Source organism: Microtus pennsylvanicus, chromosome 13, assembly GCF_037038515.1.
Source record: "Microtus pennsylvanicus isolate mMicPen1 chromosome 13, mMicPen1.hap1, whole genome shotgun sequence".
Taxonomy (NCBI): Eukaryota; Metazoa; Chordata; class Mammalia; order Rodentia; family Cricetidae; genus Microtus; species Microtus pennsylvanicus.
The window spans coordinates 21,340,715-21,356,685 of record NC_134591.1 but is presented as its reverse complement, the minus strand read 5'-3'; the positions used below and the strand labels follow the sequence as shown (position 1 = coordinate 21,356,685).

The 15,971-nt window shown below is 35.7% G+C and overlaps 1 protein-coding gene across 5 annotated transcripts in view; it reads left to right on the top strand.

Annotated features, from left to right (window-relative positions):
• The window catches only part of Psip1 (PC4 and SRSF1 interacting protein 1), a 39,971-nt gene extending 24,476 nt beyond the window's left edge, over window positions 1-15,495 (top strand). The window contains exons 7-16 of one of the 5 annotated variants that reach the window (XM_075944601.1): window positions 2,743-2,839; window positions 4,053-4,128; window positions 4,866-5,091; window positions 6,789-6,907; window positions 9,397-9,452; window positions 10,327-10,397; window positions 10,608-10,709; window positions 10,814-11,027; window positions 12,422-12,533; window positions 14,088-15,495. In XM_075944601.1, the coding sequence (XP_075800716.1) occupies window positions 2,743-2,839; window positions 4,053-4,128; window positions 4,866-5,091; window positions 6,789-6,907; window positions 9,397-9,452; window positions 10,327-10,397; window positions 10,608-10,709; window positions 10,814-11,027; window positions 12,422-12,533; window positions 14,088-14,148 (1,134 nt within the window). In that variant the 3' untranslated portion in view covers window positions 14,149-15,495. Of the gene's footprint in view, window positions 1-2,742; window positions 2,840-4,052; window positions 4,129-4,865; window positions 5,092-6,788; window positions 6,908-6,995; window positions 9,453-10,326; window positions 10,398-10,607; window positions 10,710-10,813; window positions 11,028-12,421; window positions 12,534-14,087 lie in introns of those variants that run through there. The other 4 variants (XM_075944602.1, XM_075944603.1, XM_075944605.1 and 1 more) reach the window with 4 other exon arrangements.
• Window positions 15,496-15,971: the final 476 nt, after the last annotated feature.

The window sequence follows — 15,971 nt, the reverse complement described above, 5'->3', positions numbered from 1 at the left end:
GGGGTCTAAAGAATTCATGGGAATTGCAGTGAAGATACCTGTGATAATAGTACAAAAGAAGGAAAAGATACACCCACTGGTATAAAGGTAAGATGTTAGAGGAGATGAAGAGAATATGTTTACTGGGGTAGATGCAGAAACTAGAATTGGGATGGGATATGATGGAGATGAGGGGAGGTGCCGCTTCAAAATGGTGACTAGAGGAAACATCAGGAAACACCAGAAGTTGTCTATAAGCAGCAGAGAAGAGAATTTGAACAAGGGAGTTAACAATAGTGCCTAGTACAAAGGATCCAGTGAGATGTTTGGTAATTAACCTATTCAGGAGCTTTCAGTTTCATTTAGGTAAGTGCTGAGGACAGAAATGAGATGGAGTAGATTGGTAGTGTTTAATGGTAATATATTTTTGAAATCTCAAGAAGTGACAGAAGTAATGTAACAATGCATCAGGGATTTGCATATATAAAGGGAAACATTTAATGTGAAATAACAGTAAAAATCTTACCATTTTTCTTAGCGAAACTGTGAAAAATTGGTAGTTAAAGGGTTTGAAAGGAGGCCGGGCGATGGTGGCGCACGCCTTTAATCCCAGCACTCGGGAGGCAGAGGCAGGTGGATCTCTGTGAGTTCGAGACCAGCCTGGTCTACAGAGCTAGTTCCAGGACAGGCTCCAAAACCACAGAGAAACCCTGTCTCGAAAAACCAAAAAAAAAAAAAAAAAAAAAAAGGGTTTGAAAGGATTGATTTAAGAAAAGATGTGTTCACTTTGGCTCAAGGAAATTCTCTCTAGCTCTTTTTCCCCTTCTCCCCCCATTTAGTTTAAATCAAGAGTTTAGATCAACATAAACGGCTAAAAGTTTATGTTAGCTATTCAGAGCTTGTAGTAGAAGTTAATAGGATTAACAACAGATTTGAGATGCCAACTTCAAATACAGAAAATGATTTCATGTTTGTACCACTATCCCATCCTGCCTGCTAGGGCTTATCAGCTTAGTAATCTTTGTTTAGGATTTGTGAAGCAGGTGTAGCAAGGCAAGGATGCAGTGGTCTTGAAAAGGGGACATGAATAGTGGATCCACGATGCCTGTGGAATTACTTTGGGAAAGAGAAAAGATAGTACAGTTGAAAGTCAGGATAATAATGAGAAAGAAGTTTCAGCCAGATAAGTAAAGTTATAAATAAAATCTAGTTAGAATGTGAATTTTAAAGATATTCATGCATATATTTTAAATAACTGAATTAGTCCTTTCTGTGGTCAAAATATTTTCTAGAGTAATGGCTTTTACTTGGATGATTTTGTAATAATAGTCATAAACATGTATCCATGGTAGGTCTTTGTTTAGTATTAGACTTAATCTTTTTTTACTGTCTAACTATTCAAGAATATGTCACTTACTGTCTATTGGTATCTTCTCAAATGATCCATCGTACCTGTAATTCTTACTTGCTTTCGACTTATTTCCAAATGCAGAAAGGGTAAGTGAATAAGTTCTTTTTGCCCCGAAGAGCTGATCTATCTATTTGAACCTAACTTTGACTTACTATAAGTCATCAGTAGGAGAGTTTAACCTTTGGGACCTGCATAGCTTTACTCTTACCTGGTTCCTACATGTGGTTGCAGGATCGTATTTAGAATAGGGCATCATGATCTCTTTCTTTTTTTTTTTTTTTATGTTTTTTTGTTTGTCTGGTTTTTTTGAGACAGGGTTTTTTAGGTGTGATAGCACTGGCTGTCCTGGAGCTCTTTGTAGCTTTGTAGATCAGGCTGGCTTCATACATAGAAATCTGACTTGATCTTAACTCTAGCTCTTAACGTAGAGGTTTTTGCTTTTATTCAGAGAACAATCAAAGGGTAACTTTAGGTCAGTTTTAATCTAGTCTGAGTGCACATTATGCATTAATCTTAGAGATGGATATTCTTATCATCCCTAGGCATCATTGATTAAAAGGTAGATTGAGCTGGGCCTGCAGGCAGATGCCTGAAATCAAAAGTACTTGGGAGGCTGAAGCACGAGGATTAGAGCTTTTAAGGCTGGTCTGGACTGTATTTCTTTGCCACTCCCTTCAAATAGAAGTAAAAGTAATGCTGTTTCTTACTTGGGAACATAAGTAAATTAATTAATTTTTTTAAATTATTTGAATTGGGTTCTACATGTTTAGATACATTCTTGCTCTTTGGTTGGCACAGTTAAGACTGAAGTTGAAGTGGCTTTTGAATGTCCTTACATCCTTCAATTGAATGTGTTAGTTTTGTTCCTCCCTTTGCAATTATAACTGCCATCTGTTTCCTCATGTTTTTATTTCTACCTAATATGTGGTTCTTATCCTTATATAAGTCATTAATAACTGATTCTCACTGGGACTCATTAACTTTTCAGCCTTGTAGTTTGGAAAGCTTTCTATGAGAAAATAAAAGTAACTTTTATAGGAGAGCCTCAGATGTCCATCTCAGTTGGAAGATGAAGCATATGTATATATTCACAAAGTTAATGAATTAAAGTAGCAATGATATTTGTTACGGCATAATTGCATTATACTTTGGTTCTCATATTATATTAAAAATGTTAGCCTTATTTTTTCAAATGGGAAATATTAAAAAGGTTATTGAAAAAACTGAGATGATACTCTTAAACTGATTGTTCAAAAGTAATAAAATTATACAGAAATTATTCTGATATTTATGTTATTATTGTAGACTGGCACGGCATTGCTAAATAAGTTAATTAAATTTTTGTGATTCAGGCCGAAAAACCAGTGGAAACTGAAGAAGCAGGAATGGTGGCTGCAGCAACAGCTTCTGCTAACTTGAAAGCAAGTCCTAAGAGAGGACGACCTGCAGGTAGATCATTAATAAATACTTTCTGGCTTGTTGTTAATATTCCAATCCATTAAAACATTGCTGGCTCAGATGTTTTGCGATAATATAAACAGAGGTTGATGAAAGACAATCATGTATCACTTTAACCATGGATATAGATGAGGCCTGAGAAATTCATCATTAGAAAGGACTGCGTACTTACACAAGCCGGGCAATCTGTGGTGCCAATGGGACATACAGTCTCATAGCGGTACCACTATATGTGCTTGTGCTATGTGTCCTTGAGAAAATGTCATGCATATGTGAGACTGTTTAAAATAACAATATCAAAGGAGATAGAAATGGTTAATTTTGGAGACAGCTATTAAGTTTGAAATAATTGTGACTTGGCTTCTTCTACCAGATGAATCTGGTGAGCTTAAGATAACTACTTTGAATAGTAGACTTATCTTATTTTTTCACTTTAAAATTACTATATTCTGGTAGTTCATGAACAATTTGGAAATAATATAGAGTAGTAGAACACTAAAAATGAAACAAAACAGGGCCTTTTTTTTCCTACATCGTTATAGGATCCTTACTGAAAACTGTTAAGGGGAAAAAGGCATATTGGGAAAGAAAGACATTAAAATCTATGTTTTGTAGTATTACAATGGATCAGACTAGTGGTAATAAAGTATGGACAATACTCATACAAAGTTCCAAAGATGTATGCAAAGTATACATAAACTATTGTGATAGAAATAGGAATTCTGGTTGAGTGATATTTCTCTGTTTTGTGACACTTGGTAAAACAGCAATGAAAAATGCTCTTTTAAAAAAACATGTATATATCTTTAAATTTATCCTCTTCTCATATATATTGACTGCAGTTTCCCCTTCCTCCACTCCTTCCAGTTTTGATTTGTGAAATATAATGAGGACAGATGGAAATTTACTGTTAATAAAATTTTCACTTTCTTGATGCATGGCATGACTAGTTAAGCCCTTAAAGAATACTTTTATACAGCACTTGGGAGGCAGAGACAGGCGGATCTTTGTGAGTTCGAGGCCAGCCTGGTCTACAAGAGCTAGTTCCAGGACAGGCTCCAAAGCTACAGAGAAACCCTGTCTTGAAAAAAACCAAAAAAAAAAAAAAAAAAAGAATACTTTTATATATCGTGCAATATATGTATTCAACATAAGCTTTGTATTTAAAAGGGAAATTGTATCTTTTTTTCTATATGAAAATTAGCTACTGAAGTCAAGATTCCAAAACCAAGAGGCAGACCTAAAGTGGTAAAACAGACCTGTCCTTCGGAGAGTGACATGTGAGTTTTTTAAAATTCATTATATTATATTTTTATTTATATTTCAATATAAAATTCATTTCTACTTTGTAAATTAGTAGAAAATACATTTGTATTTTTAACAGTTTTATTGTCTTATGTTTCTATTGCTATTCTGTTTCTGAAAATTGTAGAGACTGAAGAATTTGTATGAGCAGGAAAGATTTCTTAATTGAAAATCTGGTTGTTTGAGCAAAGCTTTTTCTTTGGTGTATGATAACAGAAACTTTGGTAATGTAGACTAAAAGGGGAAATTGGGCAGGGAAGATTGCTGAAGAAATGTTTGGGTAGATTATAGCTAAAGTAGTTTGTCCATAGAGGAGCTTCTGTTCTATTCTGTGTAATAAGTTCTTTAAAATAGTGTAAAAATTATGTTAAAAGCAACTTGGAAAACTGAGGAAGATCATTTTTATTGATGTGGTGCCACCATAATTTTGTATCTTGTAATATTTGTTGTAGAAATTCATTTCATGATAGGATAGCATAAATCGTCTTTTATGTTTTAGATTTTATTTTACATATACATTTGCAATGATTTTTCCTTTGAAATACTTGTTTGGTAAATGAGTATAAATGAAGGCTGAAGAGACCACTCAGCAGTTAAAAGTGCATACCTCCAGATATACATATACATGAATAAATACAAATAAGTCTTTCAAAAAAGAAAAATATAAATGAACACATAAAAGTTCATCTTCTATTTTTGTCTTCTAACATAGGGTTATTGATGAAGACAAAAGTAAAAAAAAGGGACCAGAGGAAAAACAACCAAAAAAGCAGCTTAAAAAGGAAGAAGAAGGTCAAAAGGAAGAGGATAAGCCAAGAAAAGAACCAGATAAGAAAGAGGGCAAGAAAGAAGTTGAATCTAAACGGAAAAATGTAGCAAAACCAGGGGTTACATCAACCTCTGATTCAGAAGACGAAGATGATCAAGAAGGTGAAAAGGTAGAAAATCACATTCAGACCTCCCTACCATTTATGACCACACTGGCAACATCAGATGACCTCCTCTTTGGCACTTTTTGTATTTTGTATGGTTTGCATGTACGCTTGGGTGATCTTTCTCAGTTGCTCTTGACCTGACTCATTAAGAAGTGTTTCTCAAGCAAACCCAAAGCTCCCCATGTGCCTAATCTTGGTATAGCCAGTTTGTTCTGGAGATCACTTGTATTTGCCTACGAGACTGTAATTACAGATGAGCCACTGCAATTATCTGGAATTTTTAGTTTTGGGAATACAGACTCTGGTCTTCTTGCTTGCATACCAGGAACCTTAACTGATGAACAATCTCCCTAGCGTCTTTTACCTCAGGTTAATTTTTTTGAATGGCTGTTATGTGAGTTGGAGGTATGTGGGAGCATGGGTTTCTCTGTGTAGCCCTGGCTGTCCTGGCTGTCTTCAAACTCACAGATCTTTTTTTTTTTTTTTTTTTTTTTTTTGATTTTTTGAGACAGGGTTTCTTTGTAGCTTTTTTTTGATTCCTGTCCTGGAACTAGCTCTTACAGACCAGGCTGGCCTCGAACTCACAGAGATCCGCCTGCCTCTGCCTCCCGAGTGCTGGGATTAAAGGCGTGCGCCACGACCGCCCGGCTCAAACTCAGAGATCTTTCTTGCTTTTTAATACACATAATTCTTATGCTGCAAGCATAAGTTTACATGGGTCTCTTTATGTTTTCTAATAGAATTCTATTAGTTAATATAAAAAGCTTATTTGAAACTTTGAATTTATCTTGCCCTTATAATTTTTAGAAATTAGACTTCTAGGGGCTGGAGAGATGGCTCAGTGGTTAAGAGCATTGCCTGCTCTTCCAAAGGTCCTGAGTTCAATTCCCAGCAACCACATGGTGGCTCACAACCATCTGTAAAGAGGTCTGGCGCCCTCTTCTGGCCTTCAGGCATACAGACAGAATATTGTATACATAATAAATAAACAAACAAACAAATAAATACTTTAAAAAAAAAACCCTGTCTCGAAAAACCAAAAAAAAATTATATTAAAAAAAAAAAGAAATTAGACTTCTATTAAACCAGCTATGTAAACAGAGGTTGTAGATAGATGACCCTGATCAACAAAGACACAAGAGGTGTATTTATACACGAAATTTTAAGCTTACATTCTTTTAATAAAATGTAATTTTATTTGGATACTATATCTTTTTTGTGAAAAAAAAAATAGAAATTTTGTTTAATAGCCCTGAAGTGTTTATATGGGCTTTAATAGCTCATTTGTCTGAATATTTTAGTTTCTAATTTTCGGGGGGAAGGAGTGGTTTTAAGATAGGGTCTGAACCTGGGTCTTCAACCTTGGCCGATTTATAACTTGCTTTGTAGACCAGGTTGGCCTTGAACTCACAGGGACCCACCTGCTTCTGTCTTCCAAGTGAGATTAAAGGTTCATGGTAGCATACCCTGCTCAAATTCAACAATGTTAATTCAGTAGCTTCAGAGTGTTGAAGTTAAAATGATTTTGAAGGCAGACAGGTCAGCATCATCTCAGTCACAAAGCTCACTGCTACAGGGTGGTAGTAAGCTCACTTCTACAGATAGAGAAGAGCCAGCACATGCTGGGTGGTTGCTTGCTATCTACCAAGATTGTAATCAGTCAGTGGGAGTAAACTAAATCCATCCTAATTCTCAAACAGAAGAGAAAGGGTGGAAGAAACTTCCAGACCGCTCACAGGAGGAATATGCTGAAAGGCCAACATGAGAAGGAAACCACAGAGCGGAAGCGCAAGCAGGAGGAACAAATGGAAACTGAGCAGTAAGTAGTCTTTTTAGTTCTATAAATCTTAAGCTTTTTTTTTTTAAAGAGTAGTATGAAAGATTTTAAGTGCACTCTCATTTTCCAGACTTCATGAAACCTTTTGAAGCAACTTTCCATATTAGAAAAGTGTTCGGTATGTGCTGTTGGAGGATGAGATGCACTGAGGTGTCCTCCTTGGGCTGTCTGTTAACGTCAGTGAAAGTGCAGTGAGGAGCTGTTAGCACTTTACAGACTACTCTCTCCTCCTTATTTGTATAACATGCGAAACACAGAATGATGGAAACATTGGTGGAGAAAGAATGCAGTAAATATTTGTATTTGTCGTACCACCAGCAGGCCTGTATAAAAGTTAGTAAAGATAACAAAAGCACTGTTGGAAAGCAGGAAGCCGATTAAAGTAAACCCAAAGGCTGGCAGGACTTGCATTTGATGCGTTTGAATTACACTTTGACACATGGAAACAATAGACGTTTTCCATGAGGAATTTCTTCCTCCTTTATTGTATACCATTATTTTATCAGAACAAGGAATAATGATTGCTATGATAATTAGACTTCATGTCTTTATTATATAGTTGTTTCCTAGTTTATTGTTAGACTCTTTTAGACCAACACTTTATAGTGTCAAAAACTGGGCTTTTTTCGCTAGTGAGTTGATTTTGTAGGTAAGACAGTGTGGCAACCACTAAAAATCATTTTCTTTTGCCTTTATGATGCATCTATCTGCAAGCTGAACATCTTTATAGATATATTGTCTCTGATTCTGTAGCTATTTGGAGGATACAGAGCAGTTTAGCTGCTTGAGTTTAAAAGTGATTAAAATGCCAGACCGTGGGCACATCTGTAAATGCCGTTACTCCTGTCCTTTCTCTCCCCTGAATAACTGTGACTGTTGTTGCTTTTAACTCCCAGACTTAAGGCATAAATTAGTTGTTGCTTAGTAAATCTAGCCCAATCCTTCTTCAGAATCTCAAGATATCTTTTTGTATTTCAGTTTCTTTTGAATGTCCTCCAATGTAACTTTCTCAAATTCTAATATTTGTGTTTTCTTTCCTTCTCCTGTTATTACAAAACTTTGTACTTGGACAGTTTTGCTCTGTAAAGCATTTCAGATGCAACTTGTGTGAAATGCATTATGCAAAATAAAGTTTATTGTATTGTATTCCCAGCCAAACAACATGTAATCTACAGTAATAAAAAATATATCTCATTTTGGGCTCAAAGCATTAATCCAGTAACTGAAAAGAGAATACAAGTGGAGCATACAAGCGATGAAGATCTTGAGACAGACTCATTGGACTGAATTTCCCCTCCCCCCCTTGATGGAAGAAATGTTCCAGATTCTAAATTGAGGACTTCATTATTAATGGCATTATTAACTGTGTCATGATTGTTAACAAAATATCCTGTAAGGTGCACACTACATATTAAGGTTGGCCATCATTCCTGTTTTTTTTTTAAACCAAGCTTAAAATGAAGCTTTGTGTTTGAAAGTTATATAACAAACATAGATGAAGAAGACGGTGGTTGTACATTATTTCATTTAGAAAATATGAAAACTCATCTTGTTTTGAAGCTAGGTGTTAAACTGGAATAGCTATTACGTTCTTGAAAAATGGGGCAGTTGTGCCCTTTCCTTGACATTCTTTTGTTGTTAAATTCTTTAGTCTTGTTTTTTTCTTTTTAATCCTGAGAGATTAAACATTAGACTTGTTAAGTAAAAAAAAAAAAATGAAACTGTAACCAAAATTTTAAAATAAAGTTTTTTTTAAAAAAAATGTGATTTTTAGGTATTTTTTTGTTCTTGTCTATTTTAATTGGTTCATAATAGGGCCTGAACACCAAGCCAAGGTACTAGAGATTAAAATTTCTAATTTAAAAGGTTATTTTTGTTAATATTAGTAATATAGTTAGTTTTCATGTATGAGATGGTTTGTGAATAACAGTGGATGTCATTTAGCTTGATAACAATGGCACCCTTTCCAGTTTTAAAAGACCATATAATCAGTTTAAAGTATATCTAATCACTATTGAAGTTAATCTCAACGTCCTTTGATTTACCTGCCCTTTGGAGATGTGGGGAACAACTAAATTGGTCTACTTTATAATATGCCTTAAAATAATTATAGGAAAAGAAGTTGATTAAAAATCCATTAAGCATTTATAGGTGTTCTCTTCCCATTGTGGCTTGTTTGGCCAGTGATCATGAAATTGGATTTTTAGCATTACATTTCAGTGTGACTGCTTCAAAGTCACACTGTGATTATCTCTGAAAAACTAAATTAGCTTGTTTGAGTTTTGTCTGTATTTATGCTAATGATGTAGAACTGCATAGTTTTAGAAACTAGTCAGTGTCCTGTGTTGTAGGCTGATTTACTATTTTTAAGGACCATTTTTTTTAAACCTTTACATAGGGGAATATGGGCGTCTGCTAACCTAAGTCACAAAGTTCCAGTGTTTTGAAATATTTGTGTTAACATTTGATAGGCAGAATAAAGATGAAGGAAAGAAGCCAGAAGTTAAGAAAGTGGAGAAGAAGCGAGGTTAGTTACTTTACTTTCTAAGATACAAAATCACACATAGAAAGTTTTGTAAGCTGGGTATGATGGCACATTCCTGTAATCACTTAAGGAAGCATAGCCAGGAGAACCACAGTTCCAGGGCAACCAGGGATACAAACTGAGACCCTGACTTAAAAAACCAAAGTAAACAGATTAAAAAACTTTTAAGAGTATTTTTTGCAGTTCCATCCCATGTTTTTATTTTTTATTTATTTTTTTATTTTTTTTTTTGGTTTTTCAAGACAGGGTTTCTCTGTGGTTTTGGAGCCTGTCCTGGAACTAGCTCTTGTAGACCAGGCTGGTCTCGAACTCACAGAGATCCGCCTGCCTCTGCCTCCCGAGTGCTGGGATTAAAGGCGTGCGCCACCACCGCCCGGCTCATCCCATGTTTTTATATTCTGCAAATAATACCTTTTTAAGTCTGATGGAATCTATGTTAAATTGCATTTTAAGCAATTAAAGTGAACTTGCTAATGTCTCTGTATTCTAATGCTTATTTGGGGACAGTTTTGCAACCCTGCTAGAGCACTGTAGGTTTACCCATTTTGATAAATACCTTGCAGTTAAATGAGTGAGGTAAAACAAGTTAAGAGCTGACATGTAGGTCATCATATGAGACAAGAGTTTAGAAACAAATGCAGCTCAGCGGTATTTTTGTGCTTTTATGCTGCATGTTTCTGCTCCAGACCATATATTAAATTTAGTAGGTAACTTCTTAGACTATTCATCTATAATGGGCTTCTTAAAGACTACTAAGAAAACTTTGTAACCACCATTTCTTTTATTTGTTAAACTGTACAGAGATATGGTGTGGGGGAAAAACTATTTACTGTTTTTCACATATTTCAATTTATAGAAACATCAATGGATTCTCGACTTCAAAGGATACATGCTGAAATTAAAAATTCACTCAAAATTGATAATCTAGTAAGTGTTTAACCTCATTTAAAATGCACTGCTTTAACAGCTTTAAATATTTTCTCACATGACTTAAGTGTGTAAGTTTTTAAAGATTAAGGAAACAATACCTGGCCATTTCGTGCCTATCATCTTAAGAGCTTTAAAAAAATCTTCAGAAGTAGATTATGTAGATGCTTTAGTAATTAACAGTTATGAAATTGCTGTTTTGTCATGAAGGATGTGAACAGATGCATTGAGGCACTGGATGAACTTGCTTCACTTCAGGTAACAATGCAACAAGCTCAGAAACACACAGAGATGATCACAACATTAAAAAAAGTAAGTGGTTTGACGACCTGTAAATTTTTTTTCAGTTCTTCATTTTTAAAGAAAAATATAAGTAAATCAATTAGGAAAGATAATCATGACTATTGTTTTCTCAGATACGACGGTTCAAAGTTAGTCAAGTTATCATGGAAAAGTCTACAATGTTATATAACAAGTTTAAGAATATGTTTTTGGTTGGTGAAGGAGATTCAGTCATCACCCAAGTGCTGAACAAATCTCTTGCTGAACAAAGACAGCATGAGGAAGCAAATAAAACCAAAGATCAAGGGAAGAAAGGGCCAAACAAAAAGCTAGAAAAGGAACAAACAGGTATGTAATAACTTAATGTTGGGTTTCCCTCTCTGTTACTTGCCAGCACTGCTTTTGTAAATGGTTTTGTTACACGTGTTAGAAAAGGTGGCTATTGAAACCTGTATCAGCAATGAGGTCGCATTGTATATTCATTGACCTTGAAACAGCTGAGATGTTCAACACAGACACAGAACTTGTACACAACATAACTGGTAAAATTGTTATGTTGGGTATTTTGAAGGACTAGAGCAGTAATACTTGTAACAAAACCATTGTTGATGACAGTTTAGTTTCGGGGAAAGGATGTCTTCTAGAGAAGCAACCCATTTTCTCTCATTAGCTTTTGCCAAAAAATACAGTATACAGTAGGCACAGAACCAGAGTTGCTGCATCCTAGTTGGAGCCAAAGATGCTGCTTGTTTCTTTCTGATCATGCCAACAGGTTTTCAGTGTTAGTTACCCTAAGCATGTTGTACACTGTGTTAAGTACTATATCTTTAAATTGTTAAGTGGCTATGTGTGGATATAAGTGGTATTTTACTGTGTTAAAAGAAAATAGTAACCAGTATCATCTAAATGGAGTTAGGAATAGGTGCTGAGAGTCGATCACAGACTGTCCGAATAGATGGCTGACGCACCTTGTTTTGATGTGCCAATGCATAAAATTGTCTTGAGGCAATGTGTTTAAGATGCATATGAAATTGAGTCTTATAGTCAAGATATCTAAAACACTGCTGGCTCCAAATTATTAGGTAAACGAGTGCTAAATGTGGTCCTGTGTAGCCTTTTGCCCACCCAAGTATATTTAAAAATAAATTCTATACATACTGTAGTTCAGAACTACAATACATTGTAGTTCAGAATTTACCTACAGAGGATTCTAAGACTAGAACACCACTATCTGCCCTCCAATTCCATGACAAAACACCATAACTGGCATATACTTGTGGTTAAAACTGACACAACAACCAAAAAGCTTTTATACTCATTAGATTCCCTTAGATACTTATTAGTAAGTTTCCACAAGAATGCCCAGTCACATCAGTTTGAGTACTTTATGCTCTAAAATACTATAAATACTAAATTTAATTATTCCCCCCAAAAAAGCTACATGCATGCTAGTGACTAAAAAGTTCTGCCAGTTACAGTATTCCAGATGTAATGTGATGAGATTAGTAATTCAAGTCATCTGTCCACTTTTAAAAAAATGTTTCTTGTTGTGCCTTACCTACTCTAGACTTTGAATGATACAAGTTATTAGTATATCTTTTCATTCATCTTCTTTGAAATGACATCAGACCTAATCCTAAAATAAAAAGTGTTAGGAGCATAAGGGTCATACTTTGACCTTGAACATCTAGGATAATTTAATGTATTATTTTGTATGTACTAACAGTTTTTGTATTCTAAAGGTTCAAAGACCCTAAATGGAGGATCTGACGCTCAAGACAGTAGTCATCCACAACATAATGGTGACAGCAACGAAGAAAGCAAAGACAGCCATGAGGCTGGCAGTAAGAAAAAGTAAGGGCAGTAAGAAAAGTAATGGCCTTTTGAAATTAAGGCTGGAGAGATGAGACTCCAATGTTAAGAGCACCGGCTGCTCTTCAGAGGACTTGGTTTGGCACCCATATATAAAGCAGCTCAGAACTGTCTTAACCCCAGTTCCAGATGATCCCTACCCTTCCTGGCCTTGTTGGCACCAGACACTCACATGGTACACAGACATATGTTCAGGAAGAAAGCCCATACATAAAATAATAGAAAAAATTTCTTGAAGGGTCTTAAGTGTCTTGCTTTTTTTGGCTGAGTCTGGCTTCAAACTCCTGAGCTCTAAGAGATTCTCCTGCCTTGGCTTTCCCAGTTGTTGGGACTACAGAGTTGTACCATTGTGCTTGGCTTATACAGTTTGTTTTGTTTTTGAGATGGGGCTTTTCTTTGTAGCTTTTGCTATCCTGGAACTCGTTCTGTAAACCAGGCTGGCCTCGAGCTCAGATGCCTGCCTCTGCCTCCCAAGTGCTGGGATTAAAGGTGTATGCAACTCCCCCCCCCCATTAGTTCATGATTTTAGCACAGTAATTCTTCCTAAGGCTAAATATGCTGGGGAAATACTATCACTGAGCTCAATGATTAAAAAGAAAAAAAATGATTTTTGTTTAACACTTCCTTTCCCTACACACCCCTTTTAGACAAGGTCTCACTGTGTACGTTGTGTTGCCTGGCTGTCGTGGAAGTTGCTGTGTAGACTAGGCTAGTCTTGAACACATAGAGAAGTCTGCCTCTAGAGTGCTTTGATGGTCCACTATATCAGTCTTACTAAGTTGTGAATCAAAACAGCAGGAGGGACTGAAGAAGTGGCTTAGTGGTTAAGAGAACTGGCTGTTCTTATAAAGGTCCCAAATTCAATTCCCGAAAGCAACCACATGGCTACTCACAACCATCTATAATGAAACCTGATGCCAGCTTCTGGTGTGCAGAGGAATAAGCAGAAAGAGCACTACTCATTTATTTAAGGGAAAAGACAAGAGGAAGAAGGGTAGATGTTAAGGCAGGCTGAGTTCAGTCCCTAGCACCAGCAAAAAGAATAGAAGGCTACATAGTGACTCATCCCAACACCCCCAAAAGGTTTATGGAGACAGATCTCCCTACACTGTCCAGGTCAGCCTTGAACTTGTAGCCGTTACCCAGACACAGTCTGTTTGGGATGACAGGTTAATTACTGCCCCTATATTTACTCAGAAATGGATCTCAGTAGGAACTCTGAAAGAAAACAATTTTTCTTTGAACCTTGATATGTTAAGTAGGTACTTTGTAAAGTACCTATGGACCTGTATTTGTCTAGTTCTTATTTTATGTTGTCATCACAGATACAAATTCTGTTTAAATAAAATTCATCTTAAATTTAGTGCCAGATCTAGGATGCCTCCTTGGGTTATCTCACCAGATCTGTGTATTACTTTAGCAACATACATGTTAAGTGTTTGTGATTTTTTTTTAAAAAAATTAGAATTAAAGCTCTTTTTACTCAAGAGAAAACCCCAATACTTGTGACAGCTTTCTTTTTTCCCTTTATTTTAGATCACCCGGAGAAGAGAGAGAGGCTGAACTATCTCTGAAGGAGTCACCACTAGATAACTAGATTGGCAGACGTGGGGTGTAATGAGTATGTGAAGTCTGTTGTGAGTGGCTTCATCTGAAATACTTAGGCTGCTGACTGAAAGGATTAAATTTTTTATAAGTATAGGTTTTGATGTTTAAGTAGTTTGGGGAAAGAAAAATCCCTTTATGTTTGTGTAAAAGTAAAACTTATTGCTAATTTTCCGTGTGCAGTATTAATGGCTCCATCATCCAGTTCAAGTGTGAGGGAAACCTACTTAGAAAGGTTGACCTGCTTTATAGACGTGACTAGTGTATTTTGGTTAGTGTGTGTGTGTGCACGTGTAATTGGTAGTAGGCCAGTTACATTTTAAAACTGCTACTTGTATAAATCGTTCTTCTCCCAAATAATGTGGGTTTGTGCATAGTTTTTATAAATCTTGGATTTACCAGACTGTCTTTTCACTGTTTGTGGGTTTTTTTAGAAGTTGAGCATTTTTATGGTTGGTAAAATGAATGTTACTTCTAAGTACTCACTCCTTTTTATCAGAAGTTAATGTAACCTCAGTCTATTGTGCTGCATTAGCTTGCCTCTTCCTAATAATGTGTAGTCTGTGTGACACCCACATGTCCAACTAGAAGGTACAAATTTGATGACTTTTGAAAGTAATTTAGTTTCAGGGCTGCGAATTCAGTGGAGTCAGAATTAAAGAGAACAGATTGGGTATATAGAGGAACTTCATATACAATCCTTTATAGTTACTAATCACAAAAACCTAAAACTAGTTTGTTTTTAATCTCACATTAAGAAGGTCATGCTCATTGAGGTATGTGTGTGTTTTTAAATTGTAATCAGTCCATGATGTTTATTAAGTGGTAAATAAATAAGAAAACTAATGGGATTTATATTTAGTTTCTGTATCATCAGGCATCACAAGATTACAAAAATAAAAGGTAGAAACAACAGTTGCTCCAAGACAGTAAGTAGATAATCCATACAAAGAGACCATCAGAGTCTGTTAAGGAATAACATTTCAAAGGTCTTCTGAGTAATCACGTCATCATTTGTTTCCAATTGGAAGAAAGGTTCATCACTATGTTTTGAAATTTTAATGGGAAAGTGACTTAATAGCAGTGTTTTGTGTGTTATGTTTATATATATGACCTTGACGTCTCATAATTATTTTCACTTATGTAAAGGACTTTGAATTATTCAGTAATTGAACTTTTGCTCTTATTGAACTACTGTTTGGGGCAAATGCTGTACATTATCTACACCACTCTTCTGTTTTGTCCTTAGTACATTTTTAGCTTGAATGAAAATTATTCTAGTTAAGCCATTAAGTGTCAAATGTGTAAACTTGTTTTAATTAAAATTTTTTCTACCAAACTCTATTAGTAAATTATTATTACTGCTAGTTGAGAAGAACTACTGAAAGAATTGTAGATCACCTGCTAAGGAAGTAGTGTCGTCCTTAGCCCCCACTGAGGTCCTGTTAGGGGACAGAGGAGGTATGCAGTGGTAAGCTCAGGGAAGCACTGTCACTTGCCTCTGTGGACTTCCCGTTCTTCACTACAGTGTCCCACTCAGAGTGCTAGCAGCGTTCTTCTAGTCATTACCTTCTTAGGTAGGTGTCTGCTTGAAACCATGTGTGCTTTGGAACTGTCTGTCACAGGCAAGCTATCACTCTGAAAACTCTAAACAAAATTGCATTAAACCTACCACCTCTCCCAGTGTGCATAGTATGCATGTGTAATATGCATGTATGGATACCTATTTTGATGTTGTTTTTCCCAGTTGTTTGGATCAATTTTACATATTCCACCTTAATGAAAGATTCTGATTGCAAGTCCTGATGTACAAAC